Raw genomic sequence first — 22,737 nt, 5'->3', positions numbered from 1 at the left:
GTACTTAACTATATGTACTGTAGTGAATATTTTGCCGTCTTTGTTGATTACATTTAATTAAGCATAGTTTTACCATGTGTGAGCTTTATTTTTTCATCTGAAGCTTTCTGTTTCGACATGTTTACACTAATAAACAAGTTTCTCCAACATAATATTATTTATATAGGAATGATTCCTATTGTATTTTATTAGTTTAGTTCTAATAAAGAACTCTAAGCCTTTAAAGTACAATTTCAATTTAATTATTAATGGTGCGTAGCCTATATAGGCTTTCATTATATGTTTTAATGCTGTAAGATTGGAATACTTTTCCTTGGATTCTCTGTTATTCAAATCTTATTGAATTCATTTTAACTATATATGAAATCTAAATGTAAATATATATTATCACTTATGTTCTTGTAGCACTTATTATGGCCACTTTTCCTTACAATTAATTACTTTATGATAGTCACAATTATTTTGATGATTAACTGTTCAAATTAGCTTTATTGAATTAATTATCCTTTAAAATTGTTTCCAAAATGATAAGTAACAAAGTTATTTTTTTATGGAAAGTAAAATTACATATAATTACCTTGTAAAGAAAAAATTCTTATTATATTGTGACTTAAATTTTTTTATCTAATTTGTTGTATTTAATTTAATATCAATGGTAAATAAATCAAAATTTCACAATATTTATATCATTATTGCAAGTTGGGCTTTTGGAATCTGATTCAATTTGGCACTTCACTAATTTGTGTTTATTCACAGAACTCTACAATACTTTAACTTAGCCTATCTCATAATATTTACCTTACCTTATTTATTTACTTATATTCCAGGGTATGAGCAACAACTCTGCATTGTATCCTACATTAGTAGGTGGTGAAGTGAGATATAAAGTAATAGACTGTCAATTGAGGTGATATTCTTGAATTGGTGCAAATGTCATTTTATTTTTAAGGGAGCAGCACTTCACTGAGTTATTATGAGTGTTCACCACCTGGGTGCTAATTAATTTTGTCTCAACTAATTATGTAATTACCTAACACGAGTAGGGAATTCTACTTTCTAGCTTGTTGGAGCACAACAATAGCTACTTCCACAATGGACAGCTACTATGGAGAGAAATAGACACACTTTTGAGAGAAACAAAACCACAGATGAGAGAAAAATACTTTTAATTAAATTCATTTAACATGTAGATCAGAAATAATAATAATTAGATGTAGGATAAGAAGTACATTATTCGTATATAATAGCCTTCGGAAGGTTGCATGAGCAACTGGGGGAACTAGTTTTTCTTTTACGTTTATTGACTTAACGAACACTTCCATGGATGGGGTTTCACAGAACCTAAAAAATGTCGTTCAGACATATCATTCCCATAATTTTCAATTATGACGAATACACAGTTTGAATCACTGCTTTGAAGAGCCTGGGCCTTGTGTGTGTATATATATATATATATATATATATATATATATATATATATATATATATACATATATATATATATATATATATATATATATATATATATATATATATATATATATACAGAGCACATTGACTCTGGACAGCTTTCTTGATGAATTCATATGTTGAAGATGTGCCCACACATGGCTGTATTGTATCGCATGGCTTGTATTCTGAAAGTGTGAAAAATTATCAAGTAGTGATTGCATTGTAGACTTTTTTTATAGTAAATTTCTACTCTGAAGCATGTACTGCTTCTACCTTCCACACAATGGAAATATTTCGTTTTATTTGCATACTTCATATTATAACTTTCACTGAAGTTGCTGTGGATGAATACTTCATTTTCACATAGATTCTGAACCTTTATTTGTAAGGTAAATGTAATTTTCTTAAATTAATTTAATGTTAAAAAGTGTTTTTTGTAAGTCTTGGCAATTTAAGCAAATTGAAATCATTGAAACTATTAATAACATTCTATGCCTTGTAGTTGCAATTCATATCCGTATAGTAAAAATTCACATTCTTATCTCCAACCATTTTCCTTAGTTCGGGTTATATAACTGTTTAATATTCTTACCTTCAAATACCTGCCTATAATTTCTAGTGCAGTAGTAAAATTATTTCTGTCTTCAGTGAAGAAATCTCAGAGCTCTGAATACTTATATTTTTTCAAAATAACTTTAATATATACCGTAAGTAATCAATATAACCCAACAAATAACCAATTGTGACACCTTAAGAGTAGCAGCATTCACCTTTGCTTTTGAGGTAGTAGATTTAGATTCTCCCAAAGTTCAAAATCCTTCAACAAGTAACCTCATCCACTTATTTACCTGCAGTTAACAATTACTTGGTTAACACCATTGAATTATACTTGTAGTTTGAAAAAAATTCAAGCACATCTTTAGCTCTCTACAGCTATCTCAAAGTATAGAGCAATTTTAAATTTCTTGATGTTACTATAACAAGCGTAAAATTTTGATAAAGAGGGAAGGAGAATGGAGCACAAATTTTTCAGCAAAGCCTTTATCTGGTTAAAATAGAAAGAATGTGCCTCTGTCCTCACTCAATCTTGGAAGTTCTTGACAAGGTAACACATTTTTTAGAAGGATGTTACACAGTAATAACTTCAGATGGGTACAATTAATGTTGGTAGTTAAAGGGCAGAAATAAATCAAACATTTACTTCAACAATTTATTTTACAAAGTCTTGTGATATATAAAAATATTGAAATGGAAACAGGAGTTAAACTACAAGTAAACTAACACCCATTGCTAATACAGGCAAATAAGGCACTAAATTATAGTGTTTACAGTGGCAAAAAATTAACAGAAATTAATAGTCATCTTTTATAAACAGTTACAAAAAAAAACAGTTAAGATCCTATAGATATTTAGAGCCACAAATGGTCAAAATGTTACAAATACATCATGTACATACACAACAATTACAGAATTATTACTTTTGTCAACAACATTCTGTAGAGCAGGTACATACATGAAACTATTAATCTGGGATAAATCCAAACAATAAACCAAATCTGGATATATGACATCACAAAATAACAACATTTCCAAGTCCTAAGAAACGTGGATACTGTAGGTAACAATGAACATAATATAGTGATGTTAATGCTTATAGTTAAATGGAACATTAAATACAAATAAAATACTTTTCATTCTATTATAGTGTTTTGTGCTTGAGAGATTATTTGTCTGACTACTGACATATCTGTGCACCTTATTGTATTTTGCATAGGATGAGCAAAATTCAAATATAACTAGTGTATTCATTAATTACAACCCTGATAACATAAGGATTTGTGAAACTTCTCCATTGAAAACTTTATAACAATGCCTAGGATTGCTGCAACATTCTGCTGACAAAAATGTATTATTCAAAAGAACCTTTCTCTTAGCCTGTGTCTGCTAGGATAGTAATGTAATGTTAAATACTTCACTGCAGTGCTATCCTCACAACAGGCTATTTAATAATAGTTGGCTCAACTATAAAATAATTTTATTCAATAACTATACAAATTATAATATTTCGCCTTATAAAAAAAAACATTCCCTTAATTTAAAGCTAGGGAGCACTGAGTAAATCTAAGTTCTCAAATACCGTTAAAAATACTTTTGGAATTCACGCAGTCTTGTGGTAATTTGTCAAACATACAAGTAATTTATTTTGGAGTAGCACCAATCAATAAGAGCATACCTTGATATTCTAGCGGGTTTCATACACTTATTAAGGGCTTAAGAGTAAGGGCTCGTCACATAAATACAATGATTATATACATTAAAGCAGTTTATGGAAATTCAATAAAAGAGCTAATTACTTACATTTTTTTAAATGTCCAATTTTGATAGTTGCCAAATTTATTATTATCTCTACAATCTAAGTCAGGCTAGCTCAAAACATAGAATTGACATAATTTAAATTAACTTTACTTAAATTTCCATCTTCCTTAATATTTTTATGCTCCAATAACCTTACTACAGTACTGTAAACAAAAACAGACCTGTTAAGCTATATTACTATTGAATCCTTTAATGTCGTCATCTGTAGCGTACTTAATTTATTTTCTACTGTAAAAGACAGCCTCTTGATTAAGTAACGTTATTATCTGTTAATTGAACCTCCATGATTTTATTTTATTAGATTTTCACTCCTCGAGCACTACATTCTTACACCTACACCTGTTATAAAAATACTGAGAAATATTAATGTTGGCACTAAACGGATAAAATTACTAATTTATATAAATTGTTATGACTTATTTTGTGCTAAATTATTTTTAAAAAAACTTAAGGTGTATTTTTAACACTTTTTAAAATAAATATTTGTAAGTAAATTTTAGACATATTTTTTATAATGAAGTATAAAGAAAGAAAGACTATTGGTTGATAAAATCTAGTGTAGTTATGTAATTTAAAAACTAATTCAAACTAAAGCTCCCCCAAAGTAACTTGTCACAATTGATAATAACTCTGTTATAATTTAGTGTTGTATTGTGGTTTGATCGGTCTGATTTGAATTATTTTACTGTATGTATAATAAAACTTTTTCCCTTCAATTTAATTTTTTTTGCAACCAACATATTATTTTCCTAAAAAAATGAACAAGGTGTTTTTCTATTTTCAACCCATTGCGAATCACTGACGATATATCTCGTCATGCACCCTTGTGGTACAATGACCAGCTCAGGACCCCCAAAGTGTTTATCTTTTAATTTTAATTCCATATAGTTCTAATTATGTCTTGTTGAAATGTGAGTATCAATACTAATCTTTCTTTAGTTTTCTCTAATATGTAATATAAATATTCATAGCTAGAAATTGAAGAATCAGCTGAATTCACTTTTTGCTATGTATCGCTACAGATCTATTTTCTTCAGCTGTTTTTACAACAGCAAAAAGTTTTGTATTTAACGCTATCAGTTGTGTGTATTATTGTGCTGTTAATAGTAATATTATAAATAATAACAAAAACAATGGGAGGTTCAATCTGGCACGGCATTAGTTCTGCTGCCGACCAACACAATATGTAAATTAATTCGCACTAGCTGGAACACTGATGGACAAAAAATCGATCCGCAATGGGTTAATAAATGGAAAATATTTAGATTTATTTATTGAAAAAGTCAGTGAAATGATGGTTGGATGAATTCGTAGGAGTCAATATTCTGTTAATTTCACTTCTTTCTGCCCTTTCATGGCTTGTCTCTCCTTTTTTGCGTATGTTTCCAGTTTATCCTGTGAGTATTTGAAAGTAGAAAACTTAATGACATTATACTGATTAATTCCTTTCATTTTTTTATTTTTACCTCAACTTTAAATCGAGTTTGTTCAAGTTGGATGGGTTTTAAGAGACCAAAATACACATGTAATGAACTACAGTCTATTCATCGAGTGTTGGGGCGCCGACTGCCACTGCCATGTTGTGGTAACTGCAGCACCAACACTGGCTATGTGAAGTTGTAGCCGCCCCTTTATCAAATAACTGCAAAAGCTGATGGAATAAATTGTTTACTAGGCAAAGAAGACCGCTTGTGAACTCCGTGCAGATATTCTAGGAACTTGCACAGTCAATGTTGACTTTTGATGGTTTCTCTGTATGATTGGTCACAACTAAAGAGGCTTGCCACGCTATGGGCAGAGCAACACTCTCACCCTTAATGAATGAACTCTAATTGTGTCTTTAGTTGGGTTGCTTTGTAATGGCATTTGCCAGAACTTACCTAGCTAGAACTGTAATGGTTATTTCACATAATATGGCACATAACATTAGTATTATACATATGATTAGGCTTTTATCAAATTATATTAATCAACATTAACTGCTATTAGCATGTATGAATTGAAATTAAAATAGATTTTAAAAGTAAGTAAAAAACACTGAAATAAAATCACTCTCCAAATGAAAATAAGTTCTATAAGTTGGATTATAAATATCTTTTTTAATGAATCGTCTAAATATAGATCACATTTCTGTTCCTGTGAAAGCCTACACAATATAATTTAATTCACCAACAAATCTGATCATAACACCACACAATATTTTACATCGAACAATAAACTTCTGAGGTTCAAAACCTCTTGTCCAATCTCAACTATACTACAAAAAAATCAAAACTTTTTAAAATCAAACTTAAAACTTTTCTTGAGACATATTAACCTTGTATGTGATAACACAAAGACTGAACACACAAACATAAAGATGATAATATCAAAAGAACAAAAATGGCCAAAAACTAAAAAACCAGAAAATATCACATTTTATAAAGATAAAAAATAGACAGTTTGAAGACTTTCTGCTTTTGCTAGGATCTTTTTTAGAACTATAACAGTTTAAGTGTTTCAGAACATAAATTATATGAAACATTAGAAATCCATCAAAAACAAAATAGAGAACTTCATTAATAACAAAATGTCTTTAGCAACCAACACTTGCTTGTGTGTTTTTCATTTGTTACATAAATATTTTATTGTACATGCACAAACCATTATACCGGCCTTGATTAGTCTTGATTAAAAGCATTCAATCAATAAATGAAGCCAAGGAATCTTATTTATATCTTTGCCTTTACAAAATATCATCTGAGGATTGCATGGCAGGTATACTGTATGATGATGTCTTTGTAGTACTACCTTGCTAAATATTTTCTCTTTTAGTTGTGAACCTTTTTTAATCTTCAAAGTATGTACCATTTTCTTGAATAAAATTTAAATAAAATACAATTTTTGTGACATTAGTAAAATAAAGTTTAATTTTTACTCAATAGTCTAGTGATAACTACTGTTTCTTTCATTTACTGCTAGATAACAAGCAGCCAGAATAACTCCAGAGCAGCAACAGAATGTTTCCTTTTAGTTGGAGATGATTTATTTTCAAATATTATAAATAAACAATTTTGTATACAGAAATTCTTTTTAGCAATATTGTCAGAATATCATAATGCATAATTAGATGCAGTATATTATTATTGCTTACCTACATGTAGTTTTGCTATTGTAATTAATAGTAGTATGTTACCTGAATGACAGTTTTGCCCATAATCTTAATTCACAAATAAAAATTAAAACCCTCATTTAATAATAGGAAAAAAGTAATATCATGTCTTTAAAATCAACAGTAAAGTTAACACTGTTGGTTTTATGACCTTGATTTTATTTGCATACTTTAAAATAAGAAATGATAGTTCAAAATTTAATACATATAGCAAGCTTAGACATTAGAAGGTTTTCTAACTCTTTAGCCATGTGTTTCTAAACAGACTTAGCTGGTTCTCTATTCGGTAATTCTCACAGCTATCAGCTACTTCAAGCACTCGTCTTTAACTTTTAGTCAAGATGCATTGATAGTTAAGGCTGTTGTTGGCTCTAAATTTATCTCAATAAAGAAGTTCTTCTGTTTTATTGTATCTAAAGTATCAAAAACAAGTATTTAAACAAAATGACATAATAGTTTTCCTTAAATACGATATGGGACTGAGAACTTTGTTTATTTATATGTAACTAGGAAAAATTGAGTTTCTATCAATAAAAATGTCAGATTAACAATTCTATGTCAGGTGTAAACCTATTGGGATGTCCGGATAATATTAAAAAAAAAAACAAACCTGACATAACCATTACGCTACTTAAAATAGCAACATTCATTTTGGTGAAACGTATTTTTGCACCACCTAGTGTCTGTAATCTGTCTCAAACCTCATAAAATTTGTCATGCCAGATATTAAAGATTATGCTTATAATAATGAGGTGTTGCCATTTAAGTTACAGTGCAAATGGCTTATCCTTCATATTGAAACTGATAAGCACTATATGAAGGGGGCCTCTTACTTTTTATATTTTCTGATGATATATATTTCAAAATAAATTTATTACACTAAAATAAAAACTAAATTTGTGTTCTTATTAGGTATACTGGAAATTATGTTCACAAAATCTGTTGCATTGTTCAAAAATTCTAACTCGTATAACTGTATAGAACACTGAAACACAAAATGTGTGACAGAAAGAAGTCCCAAGTCGTCCTTTTTGCTTGAACCAGAAATTCAGACAAAATTGTATTTTAATCTATAAGTAAATAAACAGAATTTTCAGATTATTTCAGGTTCAATTTTCTAAAAAAGAATTTGGCTACATATTTACTCATTTATATGAGGATCTCAAGGTTGTATCTTTAATATGGTACATAATTTAGTTTAATTTCCGAGCAGTGTCAATATTAAACTTTTAGCTAGTTAAATTATTATAAACAATAAAATTCTATTTAAGATTAAAAAACGATTATTAAATTATTATTTCCAACAAATAATATACAATCTAAAAACACATGTACGCAAAAATATGAATTTGTTGTATAAACTTAGCTCGGCAACAGTTTAAGCGACCAAAACATTTTTTTAAGTCCTAAAAATTATAAGCCTGCACAAGTGACTATTATAAACTTCACTGCTACTTATTACCATGGACTGTTTTATCACAAGAAAAGATGGTACACAGGCTGGACTGTTTGTGTAATATTATATTCTGCACAAGTGACTATTATAAACTTCACTGCTACTTATTACCTTGGACTGTTTTATCACAAGAAAAGATGGTACACAGGCTGGACTGTTTGTGTCATATTATATTATCTGTCAGAGAAACTAATCTTAATCAGTTGAAACAGTATTTAACCTTATTTTGTTGCATATAAAAAACACAAATTTAATGAATATGGCATACCAATGCAGGTGCATGTGTAGCAAATGATAAGTTCAATCTATACAACTGAATATTAGTTATAATGAATGTTTGTTGTATTTTTAACTTATCTTGTACATCAAAACAGCAATGTTGGATCACATTTTGTCAAAAAAACTTGGTGATTTTTATACTGCAACTAGTCAGATGGTTCAAAAGGATTTTAAAATGTCACCATACATGTTACACGGATGACAAAAATGGTACAACAGGTTTAATAATAGTTGCTCTACTGAGAACAATAAGCCTCTTTCTGGTTGACCTATAAGAAATAAAAACATGTATCGATCAACTTGTCTTTTAGTGGAGGATCAACGTATTATGATCTGAGAACTACTTATAGAAATAACGTTTATTCAATTTTGATCTACACAATTCTTCCCCAAATTTATTATTCACTTGTTGGGCAAATCTCACCCCTTATTTGCTTAATACTACAGCCTGTGATACTTGAAGATGCATTAGGTTCCCAATCCAGTCCAGAAATGATATTAAGCTATACGCAATGGCTAAATTTTAAGTCCAAAGGAGAAAATTTAGAAGCAGTTCAATTGTGAACTTTTATAGTGCCAGAGTTTCTGTAGTACCAGAGTACAGAAACTTTTGTTTTCCATAAAGGGTATTAATACATTACATTCAGATAAAAGTAAAGAAACGCATAGTATCATTCCTGTTTATATTATAAATTTTAATGATAATTAGCCAGAAATAATGTTAAGACTATAAAAATGTCCTTACATGTATTACAACTTGAGGTCTGACTGAGACCCAACTTGGAAAAACCTATCAAAGAGTAACAGGTCCTATATATTTGGAGTTATTTTATTTTGTTCAAATTAATGTAGTATAATTTCAGGAAATCGTGGAAGGATTGTTTAAAACATAACCTATCTGCCGAGTATATCAATACATTTGTGCATTGAAATAAAATATTTATATTCTTATTAACGTATACAAAATTAACAAACCTTAAATGTTTAAATGAGTAACTAGTAATTATTGGTTCAATATTTAATAATATATACAATATATATATTTATAATGTTTAAAGTTTAAAAAATATATCACACAAATAATACACACAATTTATAAAGGTACTACAGTATTTTTTCTTCGTATTCGGGGATTTACGAAGTAATATCAAAATATTCAAATCCTTAATATCAGTCTTTTAAAACGTGTTTGTCAATTATCAAAGAACAAAATTTATAAAAACTCATTTTATAACCTGGTATTTCACCTGGGCTTGGTAGTCAGTTAACAAACTCTTATTGATAAAACTTAGAATATTGCTCCAACATCTGTTCAGTTTCCATGAGCTCTTGCACTTGGATGTCTGTCATGTACAGGCAGACCTTATCATCACCGGCACCTACGCCTCTGTAAAACTTCTGGAACAGCAGGACTTCTTCACTTGCATTTTTTAAGATTCTTATTTTCTCCTCAGTTATGGTCGAAATTCGTTTAAACTCTTCATCATATCTATTTTTCAACTCACAGCATTCCTGAAAAATATGGAAATATACATGGATTAAATAACAACACGTACAAACACATATTTTTTTAAATTAAAACAATAATATTTCTTGCACATGACGCTTTCTCACAGAAGGCATTTTCAGAACATGGGGTCTTTACCTCATTTATTGTGTCCGCAATTTTACTTCATTAATAAAACTTACCATAATTAATGAAAATCTGATTGACCAGAAAACATAATGTATGATTTTCTAGCTAGTGTATCTTGTTTTATGTCCTGAAATTCTAGTTCCTAAAACACCTAGCCACAAAAAGTTTTTGTGAATTGCATTTATTTTAGTCGCTTATTACATTAAATATATGAATAAAATTTATTCATTGATAAAAAGTACTATTAATCATCAATGAGATCACTAGTAACGATGGTGTTACAATGCCTTACAGTGACCTAGTATTGGTAATGAAATTGCACTGCTTCCAGAGCGACAAGATATTTAGCATGGATGAAGTTGGGGTAGAGATCGCCACCTATTGAAATCCGATGAGGGATAACGGACACTATCTCAGTAACTCCACTGTGGAAGAAAGGGAAGCTACAGACTCTTACAGTCAAAGCGGGCAGGGAAACCAGGGTAGACTATATTCCCTCATCCCTAGGCTTAAAAAAACCTTGATCATTAATTCTACTACTGACGAAGGCTAGCTCTGGCTTCACACAGAAGCCAGATACAGTAAAGCAACACGCACGTGTTCCTTTAGGGCACTCCCTAAATTAGCAATATAAAGAAAAGTTATTGCAATATTTCTGTTACTAATAGAAATAGGAGACTAATTTATAATTAACAGATTTTATTCTTTTGAAGTATTTTTCTCCTTGAAATTACATTGTATGGAAGACAATAATAGTGAATACTTCATTACTTTGTGTGACGAGTTCTGATGTCTGAATGAAAAGCAAATTAACACAACTGAAAATACAAATTCTTCTTATTTTGTTGCAAATGAAATGCTGAATGCAAATTGTTTATTTTATACAAATATTCTTGTTAACGCTTGCAATTATATTCTATGATCGATCTCCATAAAAGATTATCACCGTTTAAACGAAAAAAAGCTCGAAAGATTGATTTAGGAAAGTTAATTTTGGTTTGCAGTTAATCGTTACAGTTTTTGGCCACCATGACCTTTATCTTATATCCGCCAAACCAAAGTGATTGTTGAAAGTCAGTCTGTGTTCTAACCATCTGTCTCACTAAGCTTTTCTGCATATTATGTCTGTGTTTCTCAATGCGTAAATGTTGTTTTTATGAAGTGTTTTAGTCCTTATATGTTTTTATAGTTCTTAAAGTGTTGTGATTGTTAAGAAGTGATAAATACCAGCATATTTACAAATTACTGATAAACTTTGATCTCCAAAAATTAATTTTTTTAAATCAGGAAATTGCATAAGTGCCGGACAAAATTTTATTTTTGCCAACTACCTACGATTCTATTTTCCGTGTACTACGAATGACTTCAGCAAGTTTGAAAAAAATAATACCACCATTTTACATATTTATTTATTTGACGAACTACAATATACCATTTTTATAGAATCACTACCTCAGTATGTTATACGTCTAAAACTTACACAAACTTAAACATAGCTGAGAATTTGATTAATGTTACACATTAATGTTTGACTTTCTAAATTAGATTTTGAAATTATGTCAAACTAAATTATTGTACTTACTAATGAAGCAAATTTAATATGACACTTAAAATAAAAATTGAGTATATAAAGGCTGATAAATCTGAATATTCCATATAAGCACAACATAAAAATAAGGAATTTTACTTATTTACTGCATTAATAATTTTGTGAAGAATATAAATATGCGTACTGCTTTAGAATAGTTTATACAAAAAAATATCTACTGCCATCTAAATATTCTGACTTCATAATGTATACACTATAAATAGATACATAAATGTAACATACGTATAATATACTTAAGGAGCATATTGTATGGAATACAATGTAATTAATTAAATAAAAATCAGACAAAAATTAATTATGTAACATGCAAACATTTAGAAGGCCCTTGGCGGTCTACCACCGCTCATGACCAGGGTATAGGCCCTTAACAGTAAAAGGTTTTAACATCAATTTAATTGGCCAGGTTATTTTAACTTACTGCAGCTGGCACCTACCTACAAAACTGCCCAAATGGCCTTAGACGCACACATTTCCAACGTAAATACGAACATGGTTAGTTTCAGTGTATTTACTTTTGATCAAGAATAATAATGCCTACATTAGAAATTACAATTTTAATCGCTTGGATATAACATCAAGTTTCCTACAAAAATGGACCTCAGACAGGGATGTATCCTTAGCTCCCTTATGTTTTCATTGTTTGATAATGAGCTTCCAGGTGTTTCATGTGAAGGATGCAATTTTGGTTATACACATATAAATGTATTATTGTTTGCGAACAATATCGTTCCGCTTGCTCCTATTGCAGAGGGGTTTAGGCAAATGATAAAAAATTTGGAGTCATATTGTGAAAGTGAGAATCTTCATCAATTTACAAAAATCCAAAATGACGATATTTTGGAAATTGTGAAAGCTTAGTTATAGTGATAAATGGAAGTTCAAGGCACAGTTCACTGAGGTTGTTAATTCGTATAAGTACTTATGAATACTGCTCACATTCAATCGGTCAAGTGAAAATCACTTAACTCTTCGTACGCCACTAATAAAACCATTAACTTTCCTATCACGCCAAGACAAGTAAGAAATTTTGTTTCTTTAAGTTCAAAGCTAATTTTTATTATAACTAAATTATAAAAAGTAAAAGCAAAAAATTATAGAACAGGGCATTTACTTAAAATTAGCATATTTATTGATAAAAATAAAAAAGAACTATTTACAAAAACTGTTTATTTTAAATAAATTTCAATTTCATTGTAAAATGTAGTCAAACTGAAAAGTTTAATTACATTTCACTACAAAACAAAATAAATATTTCAATATTATCACACGATGAAGAATACTAACGAGATACATAGTAGATCCACATTCATGACAACCGAGAAAGCAGTAATACACGCCACAGATATGTTTGGTAATGACTCTGTAGGAGACGCAGAACTGACGAGCAGATAGTTGGAGTTAGACAAAGGGCACTCCCCTCCCCCTGCCACAGAGTGGAGGTCCTTAATAAATATTTCCTTGGTAGCCGCGATAAACAGTGTGCACCAGGCATTTCAAAGGCCTTTTGTAAACTAAAACACTTTCCACAAGACATAATCTATAATATCAGATATAACTGTATTTGTCAAAGTCTACCACTCAAATATTTCCATCTACAGTGTGGGAACATTTAAAGGAAAAATCGAAAGTATGGAAACTTGCAGTAAACTCTGTATGGAATAGTTTGATAGTGAAAAAATTTACCTATAAGAACAAAAAACTGTGTTTTGATGAGTGGTTAAGCCAATGTTAAGACCTATGGAGCTAAGATGTTGGGGCTACATAGAAAGTGAATACCTGGATTTGGATTTGTATGTTTACACTTAGAATTAGAATATCAATTATATTTTGAAAGTTTACCTTCTTACACCTGAAAATTGCCTGAAAATCACTTACCTAGAATTTTAACTTAACAGATATTAAATAGAAGTATCTTATGGTACAAGGGGTGGAAATTTCGGATTGAAATATACAAAATTACAGTAAATTTTAAAGTAGACGAAACTGATATCCTGCAATCACAGCTGAAAAGTGTACTGGAAGGGATAAGACTGTGGATATCCAATGGTGGACAGACTGTGAGGGGCGGGCCCGTACGTCACAGTATTACCAGCATTACCTGACCCTTGACCTTGACCTAGGTGATGGAAGTATCTTCACTGACAAATTCGACATCAGTGTTGGCAATTAGTGTTGAACATCTCCTGGGCAATCAAAGTGAGAGCAGAACTGATTAATTTAACCCATTGGACGCCAACGTCCGATTGATCGGACCGTCAAAGGCTAATCAAAAAATGCCAACGTTCAATCGATCCGATCATCGAGGTCCAGGCGAAAACCACCAACGTCTGAATGATCAGCCGTTCACGAAAAACATCTTTTAAAAGTTATTTATGAACTTGAAAACTGTTTAGGACTATTTTAGAAGTAAATAAGACTATCTGTAATCAATTTTAAAGATGGTAGTACTAATGACCTTGACACAGCTGTTTTCCCGCAAAATGCGCTAGTATCAATCCGTGTACCTGCCTGTCTCTCTGTGATCGATGAGAACAAGTTTTTCTTACTTTGTTGAAGAAAATTTATGATATAGACTTACAGTAGTGAGAAGATACTCTCATTTTAATACTATGTAAGCATGTAAAAACTTATTTCCTACTGTAAAATTAATTCTAGTTATAGTACATTTTTTTTAATATCATAACTAAAAGTTTTTTCTAACTAAAAGTATTTTTTGTGAAACTATTTTTCAACTTTAAGTTCTGAATTTTTGTGAGCTGTCTTAGATACAATATCTGTATAAAATAAAAATATTACCTATAGGTAAGAAATTTTTTTTCATACCATTATTTTGGTCTGAAGTGAAATTTGTATGTAAACAAATGTTTTTGTTAGGCATTACCACGTCATAAACAATGAGGTTCCATTCTAAATGCTATTTATATTAACACTATTCAATAGCACATATAATTTGCTACAAAATAAAAAAAAACATTCAATTAACATAAAAACTAAGGATAATACAGAGCAAAGCGTAATAGGTTACAAAAACATCAAAACAGGGCTGGCGGTTTTGGTTAGTACAGTTGGTTCGGGTGATAGGGTGATGGGTAGGGCAGCAGCCTTGGGCGTTGGAACTATGGATGGGAAATAATAATTTTAAGTCCTCTTTATGCAATTTACAAGACAATCTTTTTTTTTCATTTTATTACCAAATGCCAATCTTTTGGGGTCTATTTATTTCCCACCAGGTTGACTCACCAGGTCCAATTAATTTTCATACATAAAAAAACTCCTCAGTTGGTCATATAAACAACCCCTAGAGTAAATTACTCCATCTTTATTCATAAGAATTTTAATAGAGGAGGGGAAGGGAGTGGCTACTTATTCAACTGAATAGATATATGAAGAAGATACATATCTATATTACTGGAGAATATTTACCAAGAAGGTAATTTAGATCCTTATTAATGCAAAACTTTATGCATTTATTTGTTTAAAATTGGACTATTGAATATGTACCGGGTGGACTGTAACTGTAGGATTTTAATAGACTATGTACTAATTTTCTGATTGAAATGCATTATTTCTCTAGAATATTACAATAAATAATTTTACAAAACCAAAAATACTGTTTTTTTTCTTTACTGTTTTATAACACGTTCACTGCTGAATTTCAGCCCACTACGTACCCTATATGCTAAAATATATTTTTGCCTTAAACTTACCGTTAGATGTTTTCTTGCAGATTAGGGATGGTATTTTGTCGATGTAATTTGGAAAAGTTTATTTTTACCATTTTGAAGACTTGAGGTCCCGGGACCTCACGAGCACACAGCGCCCGACATCACTTTTACTTGTGCAAAGGAAACACATTTTGTCTCTTATGTATAGAATTACTGTGAGAAAGGTAAAATATATTCAATTGTAGCCCGGAAAAGTTCATTTATGCCATTTATAAAACTTGAGGTCTCGGGACCTCACGTGCACATAGCACCCGATTTGTCACTATCACTTGTGCGAAAAACACGTTTTTTCTCTTATGTCTAGAAATATTGTGGAAAGCTAAAATATAGGCATAACTAGGTATTTACAATTATATATATATATATATATATATATATATATATATAGAGAGCCCTACCAGCCACCCAAATGTCCTGTTAGCACTCAGTTTCCTTGATGAAATCGGTCGAAACACTCAGCACAAAGTCCTGGTTGATCAGGACAGGTTGAACATTCATAGATGACGTACTTTGTTCTTCCTTGACTGCAACTCTGTCGGCATCTTTTTTGTGCGATTTTGTTTGAGTTAGATTTCTTTTTTGCAATTTTAGAGATACTGTGCACCATAGGTCGAACAATTCCCCTTGCAGGATTTGGCACATCTGGTAGTAAAGAGTTGACAATGGACTCAGTGAAATTGAACAATGGCATTTTCCTTCTCTGATTTGCGTTTTCTTACGCACCTACCTACAGTCTATAGGTAGTGGGCGTTTACCATTACCATTTGCAGGATATGGATGAACATCTTCTTGTACCATTGCATAGTTTTCCTTTCTAGCGGGTAATATGACTGCATTTGATCAGAACGATCCACTCCTTTCATGAAGGCATTGTATTTGATTATCAGAATTGGTTTTTCTTTTTCCTGACCTCTTTTGTTTATCATGGTACCAAGGTTGTTTTCATGCTCTGTTGATATATATGTAACTGTTCTGGTATCTCTCCAGGCTCCCACCATCATTCCTTCACCGTACTTAGCAATCGTTCCTCCAATCGGTAATTTTGCTGATTTCACAGCTTGTGGAATGTATTGTCTGTCAGGCCTCAATGTACCAATACAGTAGGTATTGTTAGACAGCAGTTTCGTTGCCAATGGAATACTGTTGTAATAATTATCCATATATAGGCTGTGGCCGTTGTGGAGTTTTTCTCTCATTAGATTCAAAACAACATTCGCGTGTGCCCTTTTCCTCCCATATCGTCCAAAACTCCACAGTAAATTAAAAATTTAAGCATAAATCCATGGGGATCACATAGTGTATACAATTTAATTTCATATTTGTGGCGTTTATTTTTAATATACTGACGAAAATAGAGTCTACCTCTCCACAATACCATTCCTTCATCCAATGACAGATTTTTCTGGAGATAAAAAACCTCCATCATTTTATTGTTAAAATAATCCACACAGTACCTTATTTTTGAAAGCCGGTCAGTTGCATTGTGCATATCAAAATTCAAACATCTTAATATTAATAAAAACCTATCTCGACTCATAAATTTCCCATAGACAGGCGACAAAGTCTTTGTTTTCCTCCAGTAATCCTGAAGTCTAGGTTTTGGGTTCAATCCTGTGTCGATAAGCAACCCCAGGAAGACTTTGAACTCTTCAACGGTAAGGTCTTTCCATCTGTGGATTCTGGATTTTGGAGTCGTATTTGGGCCACAAAATTACTCTAGTGCATATTTATTAGTTTTTCTGACAATATTTTCAAAGAAGATAATGTCAAGTAGAAAGAAAAAAAAATCAATATGCCTATTTCCAGGATTTGGTACCAGAAGTCCCTCCCGTTTTGTAAACCGAATCTGCTTCAATCCACTTGTATAATCAGACCACAAGGGAGGACGAGCGTCAAAATCAGGGTCCAAGTCGTTGTCATTTTCTTCAAACTCCTGATCATCTGTTTCATTGCCACTCTGTTCATCTTCCGAAACATCAATTTCAACATCAGCACTTGTTCCTTGTTGTAGATCCATTGTGAAACTGATCACATATAACACACAACTTAAATTATATGCAAATAAAAACTAAAAGTAACACTAAAGACAATACAAAAGTAAATATACTCCGTGTCACAGAAATAAAACGCCACAGACTCGCCGAGCACAGGAAGTGTAAACTACACGTACCGAGAATTCAGCCGAGCCCATACAACAAAACAAACATAACCTCAATCGTCCCACACGAGTTCCAAGGACACACTAATGAAAGAAAGAAGTGATGTGCACATGCGCCGGACCCTCCGCTTGGGGTCCCAAAACCTCACCCGCAGTGAACGTTTTAAGTATAGTTTTTGAAAATGCCACCATTTTGTTTCAACAACTGCTAGAGAGCTGAAATTTTTACAGAATATTTTTAAAATCTACTTTATTAATTGTGTAGTTTAAAAATGTTCGGTGCATAAATGGGCAAGAAATATAAAATCAAACGTTTAAACCCCTTCGTGGGACACTCTGTATACAAAATATAAATTTATAGAAACAAGGGTTTCTTGAACTATTCTGTTTTCAGGTCTACAAGGACTATGTATAATGTGTCTAATAAATTCTTTTACTAAAAGATATAAGTAAGTAAATAGTTTACATTGCTATATTAGTCTTATATGACTTTTTGGTTTATTAATAAATAATGAAGCCAAATCAAAATGTACCTGAATATGGTGTTTACGCAGGACAGCCAAGTCCAAGTTGTTAACGGCTCTGTTTCCACCTCTGTTACACACCATCAGTTGCTCTCTATCTTGAACACTAGCCAGGTCCTGGAAATCCTTTGTCCTCCGATTAAAAATATTCAATCGGCTGTCTTCTAGTTCTTGTAACATTTTCTTTATCTTCATTTCAAATACAGCCGTACATAGTTGATTTCTCTCATTTTCGATATACTGAAAACAATTCAGCAAACTTCAGTAAACTATATCCTGAGCAGCTGAAGATAAACACAACTTACTAACACTGTAGTATAAAAGCACAAACATACATACACATTTTATTTATTTTGCAATTGAAACCCTATACAGTATAAGATAGCCATTTTGTTACCTGTCCTCTATTTCCGTCTATTCCCTCAGCTTTGTTTGTTTGTATATTACTCCCGTACTCTATTACTAATTTCTACTAATCACAGAAAAAGAAATAAGGTGAGTGAAAAGAGGAGTATGAGATTATTTCTTAGATGATGTAAAATATTGTAACAAGAAAGTGATTAGTGTCTATTATTTTCTACATCTATGTATGGCTAGCTTATAGGGAATAAATAAATTATCTTTAAACAATATCAACAGTATGTTTTAATGAAATTATATAAAAAAGGTGTTTAAAATCAAGAATTAAGATGTTTATTATAGGATAACATTCACAATCATGCAACTATATAATGTAGTTTGGACAAGTTGCTTGTCAATGCATACAATAGTATTGTAATGAATTCATAGATCACTAAAATCTCTTTATGTATAGACAAAGTCAATGGGGTCTGGTTCGATTATTCCACCGATCATTGGCCCAACGACCCAAACATTAGTTTAGTTTTAAATAAGAGGGCCCAATGATCAGTGGTGTAATCGGACTGATTTGTTTCGTAAAGTAAAACATAACTAAAATGGGTCGTTGGCCCAATGAACCGTATTTACAATTTAAACAGTAAATTTAAAATCAAGGTTCGTTGGCCCAACGATCCAAAATTTACATACAAATACTAATAGCGTATATGGTTCGTTGGGCCAACGACCCTATTGCAGTAACAAGTTAAATTGTAGAATGCAGGTTCGATTACACCACTGTTCATTGGGCCAACAACCCGTTTTATAATTTATAAAAGGTTCAATTAGTCCACTGGGTCGTTGGCCCAATGACCCGATCAAATAAAACATTGCATTTCAAATGAAAAGAGTCGATTACTCCACTGACCCATTAGTCCACTATGGCCAAGGGCAGGCGGTACGGCAGCCGATCCTCCTGCACTGTAGTAATTTTATCTTCATTATGAGCTTGAATACATTTGATGAAAATATAAATATATATATAACTATAAATATTATTATAAATTATATATTAATTAAATGCAGGTATGAGGTAACTTGTACATTATTAATTTTTTGTCGGTAAAGAAAAAACTACATTGGTTAATATAAACGTAATATATTTTTATTTCCCATTTCTTTACGTCACTGACGTGACTAAACATATATATTTGTATATAAAATTTGTATAAATGGCAAAAGCGTGATTTAATCTTTATTGAAACTACATTAGTACCGATTTTTGATCATGTACAAGTAAAAGAACTGGCCAATTCTCTTCAAAAAGCCATTGAATAATGTTCTGAAGCATTTAAACATTTTCCTGTATCTGATACATTTCTTCAGATGGATATAAACTACATTTACAGTACATATTAAAGAAAATTATCAATTATTAAAACCTAATTGAGAATATGTTGCCAACCTTAAAATAGAAGCCTCTAAAGAAGTAATGTTGATTGTTAATGGGATGTGAGAGAAGGCATTACATTATCTTGTAACAGGTATTCTATATGAGGTAATCTATAACCTTAATGCAGCTGTTAGACTCTTAGTTATAAGTAGAATAGTGTAATTTGTGGTAATATATTAGAAATACAATGTTATTAGTGATGTCGCAAAAAGAATTCAAGTTTCACATGCAACTAACCACTACTAGAGCTTTAATTTCCCATAAATTCAAGATTATTCTTTTGACGGTGTCTTCCTCAGTTTCTTTCCAAGTTGAAACATGCAAACTTGAATTGATGTCTCCATGACAAACCTTGTTATAATTATTAATAGTTTTAATCTGAAGTAAACGTTTTCTTTGGCGTCTTCATTGTAGCTTTGTATGCTGTAATGGCTGATGTGAAGAGTGACAACTTACTGTCGACCGTAACATGAAGTCGCAGTCAACGAGTTTATTTACATAATTTTATTCAGTTTTCATTGAGCCTGGTGGTTTTCTTTTACAGTTAATTTAGATCATAAAAGATAGTAAACGGATTAGTTCTTCGGTTTACACGGCCGGTGTCATAACTAACTATTTCGGCCTAACCGTGGAAAGCTACCCTCAGTCACAATATTGTTCCGGTTTAAGATCTGTTGTTTAAGATAGTTCTCCACATAAAAACCGATAAATTGTAAGAATTTAATTGGGTAAGCATCGTTTCGATGTTGTGTGAACTGCACAACTTAGATTTTATCAAATCATGTAGCTCGTCTTTTAGTATTTAAGGTTATTATAATTATATTAACAACTACCGAAAAGTGTTCTATGAAATTTTTAAAACCTTCAAATTTGTGTACATTATTTACTTTTACTCTATATTATTGTCCAGGATGACTTATATAGTGAAGCAGTAGACCTGTACAGAAGAAGAATTAATCGTGCCCATTAGGCAAACTAGGCGGCCACCGAGAATGACAGGTTTGTGACGGGCAGCTAAAAGAAGAAAAATTAAAAGAATGTGCATAAATTACTTTACAGAAACCGAGCCACAAATACATAAAACAGGCTCGTGTCACTTTAAAACTCAACCTTTATCGTATCAAACATTACTTAGAGTGTCAGCGTAAACCATAGGTAAATTGACTATAGTACAAAAAACCTTTGTAGTTACCCTCTATGTAAAAGTGAAGACAGCAACAGTGTTAGTGTTGTGTTCGGGGTTGAGCGCGAAAAGCATACTGTCGCATCGCTTCTATAACACCATTACTACTACTTGTCTAAACCTTTACTCAAGTCAGAGGATCAATCAATCATTAGGCTAGTTTTGAGGGTTTTTTATTGACACTGTGTACTTTTTATTAGCGGTATCTAATGTAGCTTGATTATGCAAGGATCCCGTACGTAGAGGAGACACTAGTAGCTGCCGCATGCTCATCCGAGGCTCTATTTTTAACATGGAGCAAAAATTGAATGGAAAATAGGCACTTGACTTGTCTCAAACTTAATTTGTCAATCTTTCATTCCACAAACAGACTTTATAGTGAAACGCCTGAGGGTTTTGACCTCGGATTACATTTACAGTGAATGCATTTATATGGTTGATGTGGTATTTTGTTTTTCAGACTATAAATTGTAATGTTTATCAAATTTTTTATCTAGGTATTTTTATTGTTTAAACAAATTACTATAAAAATTAATCTTTGAGCATCTAGTTTTGCTTTAAATGGTATTGTTTCATATTATATGTGAAATTTCACCTAAATAGATGTAGAGAAACATCTATTAACCCTTTTAACCCCGGCCATTAAATCAAGTGATGTGCCAGAAATCCCAAGCCATTTTCAGACAAAATGTAAGGGTTTTGTAAAAAAATTCATAACTTAGTTATTTTTTAAGATATTTAGGTAATTATTTTTTTGTTTTACTTCTTTATACATGTAGCTTACAGAAATATACAAATAAAATTATTATTTTGAAAGTAATTTTTTTTAAATGCATATACAGTACATATATAAAAAATAAATAAAAATGAAAAAATTTCAAGTTTGATCATGGAAACCATATAGATAAAAAAATATTTGACACAAAAATACCCATTTAATTTATGATATATTTAATCCTTAATAAAAGGAAACAAAAATTATAGGCCTATCTTATTTACAAGTGGAGTAACATCAATTTTTGTAAAGCCGTGTAAATTTTTCTTTTTGCCATTTCTGGGCAAGGCAATGTAACAAGACCTTTGAAATTCACAGTACTTAAAATAAACATAAAACCAAAGTTATTTCTGACAAAATAACTAATACTGTTCATAATCTAAATTTTAAAAAAGTTTTAAAACAATATTTACATCACTACAAAATGTAAATTTTCAAGATATCCATCACTCAAATCGTCGTAACTAATCACATCCACACCATTTGCAACTAGGTTACTAATTATTGTATTTTCACTTACGGGAGACTTTGAACGATGTCTTTTACTCATTTTGAAATAAAACAAATAATAAACTAAACTTTAACTGCCGTACTTTGCACTGCTTTAACCTAAAACTGTGAAGA

At 31.2% G+C, this 22,737-nt stretch overlaps 1 protein-coding gene across 4 annotated transcripts in view; it reads right to left on the bottom strand.

The window, feature by feature from the left end:
* Positions 1 to 2,648: 2,648 nt before the first annotated feature.
* LOC124357089 overlaps positions 2,649 to 22,737 on the bottom strand; it is a 35,396-nt gene continuing 15,307 nt past the window's right edge. For all 4 annotated transcript variants that reach the window (XM_046808518.1, XM_046808520.1, XM_046808519.1 and 1 more), the window contains 2 exons: positions 18,376 to 18,606; positions 2,649 to 10,226 (listed from right to left, as the gene is read on the bottom strand). In XM_046808518.1, the coding sequence (XP_046664474.1) occupies positions 9,990 to 10,226; positions 18,376 to 18,606 (468 nt within the window). In that variant the 3' untranslated portion in view covers positions 2,649 to 9,989. The remainder of the gene's footprint in view (positions 10,227 to 18,375; positions 18,607 to 22,737) is intronic.

This window comes from Homalodisca vitripennis, chromosome 3, assembly GCF_021130785.1.
Source record: "Homalodisca vitripennis isolate AUS2020 chromosome 3, UT_GWSS_2.1, whole genome shotgun sequence".
NCBI classification, from domain to species: Eukaryota; Metazoa; Arthropoda; class Insecta; order Hemiptera; family Cicadellidae; genus Homalodisca; species Homalodisca vitripennis.
This window is presented reverse-complemented; position numbering and strand designations above follow the sequence as displayed.